Source organism: Protomyctophum parallelum, assembly GCF_964188405.1.
Source record: "Protomyctophum parallelum genome assembly, chromosome: 8".
Classification (NCBI taxonomy): Eukaryota; Metazoa; Chordata; class Actinopteri; order Myctophiformes; family Myctophidae; genus Protomyctophum; species Protomyctophum parallelum.
The window spans coordinates 719,532-727,031 of record NC_139703.1 but is presented as its reverse complement, the minus strand read 5'-3'; the positions used below and the strand labels follow the sequence as shown (position 1 = coordinate 727,031).

Here is a 7,500-nt window from a genome sequence, read left to right as displayed (position 1 = left end):
TATAAACTCAACCAGCCAATAGGTGAAGGCCTTGGTGAGCAGTTAAACTCACCCAGCCAATAGGTGAAGGCCTTGGTGAGCAGTTAAACTCACCCAGCCAATAGGTGGAGGCCTTGGTCAGTCTATAAACTCACCCAGCCAATAGGTGAAGGCCTTGGTGAGCAGTTAAACTCACCCAGCCAATAGGTGAAGGCCTTGGTCAGTCTATAAACTCACCCAGCCAATAGGTGAAGGCCTTGGTGAGCAGTTAAACTCACCCAGCCAATAGGTGAAGGCCTTGGTGAGCAGTTAAACTCACCCAGCCAATAGGTGAAGGCCTTGGTGAGCAGTTAAACTCATCCAGCCAATAGGTGAAGGCCTTGGTGAGCAGTTAAACTCACCCAGCCAATAGGTGAAGGCCTTGGTGAGCAGTTAAACTCACCCAGCCAAAAGGTGAAGGCCTTGGTGAGCAGTTAAACTCACCCAGCCAATAGGTGAAGGCCTTGGTGAGCAGGGCGGTGTTTCGGAGGTCCCAGACGTAAGGGTAAAGGTCGTAGAGCGCCGCTCGGTTGGCCGAACCGATAACACTGCAGTGAAGCTCAGCGATGTCATCACACAAAGACACCAGGGACCTGGCAACCGCCCGCCACTCACCCACCTGATGGTAGAGAGACACAGGGTCACAACACACTCTCTCTCTCTCTCTCTGGTAGAGAGACTATGGCCCAGATTTTGAAGATCCGTTTTACAATGGGGTAATACATAAATTGCCCTCGCTCTGCGCACAATGGTATTATGAAAGGCATATCGGCCCGTGTTGAACGCACTCGGCCCGTGTTGAACGCACACACATACCCCACGCGATGTACAGACTGCCATCGCGCAAGTTGCAACTGTTCAGGACAGCTGAAAAACTTTTTTATTTTTCCTTTTTTATTTTTCTGTCTAAAATGATCTGAAGCTATATTATTATTCATTTAATGTTTGAGCAGGTCTGAAATAAATGTCAGAGCTTGACTAGGCATGTAAACATGACATAATTGTATTAATGTTTAAGTGTAATGATGTTCTTGACCGGATTATCCGTAGTCCTCCAGCCGTTAGCTTAAATTGCTAATATTATAAGCTAACCGCATTACTAAAGCCAATGTATTGCGGTAAATGCGGCATTTCCGCGGTAAATTACTTATACAAGTGAGTCGCGTTATATTTACCTTAAATACCAGCCAAAGTACATTCCAAATAAACAATTATTAGCCACGTTATGTTGTTATATCAGTTTAATTAATACAAAACATTGCATTTCTTCTTCGTTGGTATAAGGGGAAATCTTGAAACACTTCCGAGTGCAAGTACATGAACCACGTGACCGGGCTGTTTTCTGCCCCCTCAATATCGCAACCCAACTATTTTATAAGATGGCTCTCTGCATCATAAGTGCATAATACTTGTTTATTTGGAGTGAACATGACAATGACAAGTAAATAAATATTAACACGACTCCCGTCGATAAGTTATTTAGCCTGTACATTTCCGCATTTAGCTGAAAACGGGCTTAGTAGCCTACTATTTGGCTAGAGGCAGGAGCTAACGGCTAACAGTCCAGTAGCCCTGGTCCAGTGCATAGGCTACAGTGCTTCCGCAGCCCTCTGGTGATATTCTCAGTCCTGTGAGAGGATTTTCAAATCCCATCAAATAAACTAAACGATTTGTAGCTGTTGCAAAAGACACAAATCTACAGAGCTACAAATAAGATGAACTGGTTTCAACTTCACCTACAAAGATTCAAAGCTACAAATACGCTGTGTATCTTTTGTTCCCCTCTATTGAGAACAAAGGGACGTTTAATTAAAACTATGTGGTAACTGCATTATGTATTCATCTTGGTCTACTATTTGAATCTACCCCAATAACATAATAGGTGCTAAAAACATTGACATTTTCCAGTTACTATAGTTACTTTATAGATTTTGATAGGCTAATTATTATAAAACATGCATTAACCACTTCAACCTTATATTCATTAGTATGAATAGGGTAGTAGTACTTAACTTAAGTAAATCAATTGGGTAATTTATAGTATAGGCCTACTACTTTTTTTAATTTGACACTTTTATAAAGGCTAATTTCCTTACTATACCCTGACCCAGAATTAAAATAGCTTCACTCTTGTTTTTGACTCAATACTGCCCCACCTGGGGCGGTAGAGTACCGCATTTTAGCAATGAAGAGGAAATAGCGCCCCCAAATGCCACTGACCACGGAACTGCATCTTTGAAGACCAAATTCTCAGATTGCTGTAGCTCTGCAAGACATTACTCTATAAGCCATATCTCGAAAACTAGTGGGTCAAACTGCACAACCAATATGTCAATTTGAAGCTATGATTCCCTGCTTTAATATGACATGATAAAAACAAAAATGAAAAAAATCCAATGGCAGTCTCTCGATCAAATTCAGTCACATATGGCATACGGCGTTCCTGAATATTTTAGCATTGTGGGAGTGTCCATATGTTAATTATTTTCGCTTTGCGCAATTTGCTATTAAGCCCCTTGACCTAAAGACACTCAGCGCATAACGATTAGACGTGGGTCTGACCACCTCATAAACGCAAAAAGCACTGTTTGATTTTACACTTGAGCGGCTCTGGGAGGCTGCTAGAGTGTTGCCATGTCTGTTTATTATAAGCGGCTTCTTTTTCTGTAAAGTTGCTTGTAAATATTGGTAGTTGTACTATTTTGTGGTTGCTTTTCTTGTTTTTAAAGTGGTTATTTGGGCTTTTCTCCTAATGTTGTTTAAACCAGTGATCCTCACACAGCACATTCCCATTTCAAGGATCCCCAGATGAATGCATTTGCCCAACTAAGGACGGCTAATCCAAACATTAAATAAAAAAATCCAACATTACTTTTGAAAATAGCAGATCTATACCAGCTCACAATGCATCACATTCATTCATTAAAACTATGAACTCTGACTGCAGGGGGATATATATAATGATCATTATAACAATGTGCAAGAACATATTTAAAAATAAGGAAGAACTTTATATTTGTGGACAATCAAAATATGTTTTTTTATTTGAATGTGGTGTCATTAAAATTAATCTGGATATGGCAGACTCACTATCTAGAAAATAAAAACATGGCACTTCATTTAAAATAGGTTGCAGACCCCTGTTATATGCGCTTATTTCTATAGACCTATTTACTTGTTTCTATGAGACATGGCAACAGCCTTTTTTTGCGTCTTTTTTTTGTAAAATGTTGAGATTAGAAACGGCCATAATTCTTTCATTTCTCAACCTTAAATATAAATAAAAACATCTCCATAATCCTTGGGAAGTTAGCTTTCATATGCTGTATATATCATATCACACCCGATTCAAGTCTTCTTCAATAAAATGCTACGAGCGAAGACCATATACCATCGGGGCCACAGGCACAGCATTAAGCAGCAACATTCAACTCATTCCTTCATCATGACTTGAATGAAATAAAATATAATAAACGTTATTTTACTGGTGTTTGTCAATAGAAACAAATTATTTTGAGGCATAAAGGTGACAGCATGCAGTGCAATAGGAATAATTAACCCAAATGTGACAAAGTCATGTCATGTCTTCTATGGTGCCAGCCTGAAGAAATGTATTACCACGATCCCCAAAGTGCGCATTCCGTATGTGACATCAGCTGACTGGTAAAGAGAATAGTACGGACATGTTGATTGGGTACGTCTCAAACACGCCTTAAACACACCCATGACTAATTCAAGGCCGTTTTGCGCACTCCACGGGGTGTCAAAAGCGCTTCTTAACATGCCCAAAATTGCAATATGACATACCACACGCCCCCAGCTCATAAAACTGTAATATGATTCGAAATATTATTTGAAGTCCTTAATGGCACCCTATATGTCCTCACACAAAGACACCAGGGACCTGGCAACCGCCCGCCACTCACCCACCTGATGGTAGAGAGACACAGGGTCACAACCCCCTCTCTCTCTCTCTCTCTCTCTCTGGTAGAGAGACTATGGGCTCCATTTTCGTCACCGCTAAACCCCTTATCCCTAAACCTCTTTGCCTTTGTTTTGCTATTTTGTTAAACATTTTTGAATAGTTCAAATGGCCAGTCTACAAGCTCACAACGTGTCAATGTAGATTCGCTAGTTGAACTATTCAAAAATGTTTTTCAAAATAGTAAAAAAAGGCAAAGAAGTTCAGGGATAAGGTGTTTAAATGGAGCCATATGTCCTCACACAGAGACCAGGGTTCTCCTCAACCAACACCGCTGAAGTGCCCTTGAGCAACTTAGCAAGGCACTGAACCCCCAACTGCTCCAATGGAGCTGCTTAGTGGCCAACAGTATCAGACTGTGGTTGTACCGGTCAGTACAACAGTATCAGACTGTGGTTGTACTGGTCAGTACAACAGTATAAGACTGTGGTTGTACCGGTCAGTACAACAGTATCAGACTGTGGTTGTACCGGTCAGTACAACAGTATCAGACTGTGGTTGTACTGGTGGTCAGTACAACAGTATCAGACTGTGGTTGTACCGGTCAGTACAACAGTATCAGACTGTGGTTGTACCGGTCAGTACAACAGTATCAGACTGTGGTTGTACTGGTGGTCAGTACAACAGTATCAGACTGTGGTTGTACTGGTCAGTACAACAGTATCAGACTGTGGTTGTACTGGTCAGTACAACAGTATCAGACTGTGGTTGTACTAGTGGTCAGTACAACAGTATCAGACTGTGGTTGTACCGGTCAGTACAACAGTATCAGACTGTGGTTGTACCGGTCAGTACAACAGTATCAGACTGTGGTTGTACCGGTCAGTACAACAGTATCAGACTGAGGTTGTACTAGTGGTCAGTACAACAGTATCAGACTGTGGTTGTACCGGTCAGTACAACAGTATCAGACTGTGGTTGTACTGGTCAGTACAACAGTATCAGACTGTGGTTGTACTGGTCAGTACAACAGTATCAGACTGTGGTTGTACTGGTCAGTACAACAGTATCAGACTGTGGTTGTACCGGTCAGTACAACAGTATCAGAATGTGGTTGTACTGGTCAGTACAACAGTATCAGACTGAGGTTGTACCGGTCAGTACAACAGTATCAGACTGTGGTTGTACTGGTCAGTACAACAGTATCAGACTGTGGTTGTACTGGTCAGTACAACAGTATCAGACTGTGGTTGTACCGGTCAGTACAACAGTATCAGACTGTGGTTGTACCGGTCAGTACAACAGTATCAGACTGTGGTTGTACCGGTCAGTACAACAGTATCAGACTGTGGTTGTACCGGTCAGTACAACAGTATCAGACTGTGGTTGTACCGGTCAGTACAACAGTATCAGACTGTGGTTGTACCGGTCAGTACAACAGTATCATACTGTGGTTGTACCGGTCAGTACAACAGTATCATACTGTGGTTGTACCGGTCAGTACAACAGTATCAGACTGTGGTTGTACCGGTCAGTACAACAGTATCAGACTGTGGTTGTACCGGTCAGTACAACAGTATCATACTGTGGTTGTACCGGTCAGTACAACAGTATCAGACTGTGGTTGTACCGGTCAGTACAACAGTATCATACTGTGGTTGTACCGGTCAGTACAACAGTATCAGACTGTGGTTGTACCGGTCAGTACAACAGTATCAGTGCGTGCGTGCGTGTGTGTGCGTGCGTGCATGCGTGCGGCCCCACCTTGTGCGGGGGGGTCTTCTTGCCCCCGGTGCTGACCAGGTGACAGTGGGTCTTCAGCCAGGTCAGGTCGCTCAGCAGCCTCCGGCCCGCCGGCCCGTGCTCATGAGGAAGGTAGTGGAGACCCACCAGCAGACGCACCTGGTTGGTTGATTGATTGATTGATTGATTGATTGATTGATTGATTGATTGATTGATTGACATTATTTCACAGTATGCAGAATGGGTACATTTCAAACGAGTCAGTCAAGAACAGTTACGTTGTGGACGATCAGTGGGAACAAAGTGGGGCGGGGGGGGGGGGACTCATTTGAGAGCGGTTTTGAAGGAGTCTAGGGATTTGCATGTCTTAATGACTGTTGGTAGGGCGTTCCACATTTTGGTGGCATAGGAACTGAAATGGATTTAGTCCCTTGTTTGAGCCGAATCTGGGTTGCACATGGTTTGTTGAACTCTGGTGTTGTGAGTGTGGACTTGCTTACAATTGCCATTTACAATTTAGGCATTCATCAGACGCTCTTAATCCATAGCGATTTACATTAAGCAAGAACAAAAAGCATGGCAATACATCACATACATAAAAAGTAGTTATCATGAAACATGCGTAAGCTAAGAACGTAACAGTGGAAAATCTATATAATGAAACTATACATATATACTATACATATACTATAAGGGAGACTATGCAACATGGTTGTAACATGTTGCACGTTTCACTATTTTACTCAGAGATCCGTTTATCTACATATGTCATATTTTCAGGCAACGGACCTACACGTCTGCTATACCATAAAGCACATAATGCATATAAGCATATAATGGTATTTAATGGTATGGCCTGTGTTACAATTGAACCACTTTGCAAAGTTGTTCTTTGGTGTTGCTTACAGACCAGAATGAACGTGCATTTCGTCTAAACACGATGCAAACACATGAAGAACAAAAGCATGAAGACATCCATGTGGATTTTTACTCACTAACATCAAAGAAAGAAACTGTAGCCCACAGAAACTCCAAGTGTAAATTGTTACTCCTTTTGAGAAAAGCCAGTTTTTCGGGCACGTAGAGCAGGATGCTGTAAACATGCTGGCGCGATGGCGTCATGATGGCGTTTACCAATCAAGAGATAACGTGCATGTTACAACCATAACGCGTTACAACCTCATGGGCGGCTCTCCCCTACTATACTATACAACATATATACTATAAAGTGCTATGACTACTTAAAATGCAATTCTAGTGCTGTCATACCATGCTATAAGTCTGTGCTATCTATAAGGTCTGCATAAAATGCTGTCTAAGTTACATAAGTTGAGCCTTTGCATACGCCTGTAAGGTCGTCGAGGCTAGGGGAGGGGCTACGGGATGAGATGGAGTCTGAAGAGGAGGTTTTTCAGAATAAGATGGAGTCTGAAGAGGTGGGTTTTCAGACTAAGATGGAGTCTGAAGAGGTGGGTTTTCAGAATAAGATGGAGTCTGAAGAGGTGGGTTTTCAGACTAAGATGGAGTCTGAAGAGGTGGGTTTTCAGAATAAGATGGAGTCTGAAGAGGTGGGTTTTCAGAATAAGATGGAGTCTGAAGAGGTGGGTTTTCAGACTAAGATGGAGTCTGAAGAGGTGTGTTTTCAGACTAAGATGGAGTCTGAAGAGGTGGGTTTCAGACTACGGTGGAAGACTGGGAGTGAGGTGCTTACCTGGGACTCGCTTAGAAGCCCCTTCCCACCACACACCACACCCCCCCGGCCCTGGGCCTTCTGGGGTCTGGGCGGCTGAGGTCTGTTCGTGTTCTCCCCATCTCCT

General features: G+C 42.7%; 1 protein-coding gene across 1 annotated transcript in view; it reads right to left on the bottom strand.

Annotated features, from left to right (window-relative positions):
- Positions 1-7,500, bottom strand: part of LOC310863751 (protein O-GlcNAcase) — a gene marked incomplete at both ends in the record, with an annotated part of 41,805 nt that overhangs the window by 5,039 nt on the left and 29,266 nt on the right. The window contains 3 exons of the mRNA XM_083772246.1: positions 463-637; positions 5,705-5,842; positions 7,395-7,500. The exon at positions 7,395-7,500 is cut by the window's right edge and continues 235 nt beyond it. Of these exons, the coding sequence (XP_083628372.1) occupies positions 463-637; positions 5,705-5,842; positions 7,395-7,500 (419 nt within the window). The remainder of the gene's footprint in view (positions 1-462; positions 638-5,704; positions 5,843-7,394) is intronic.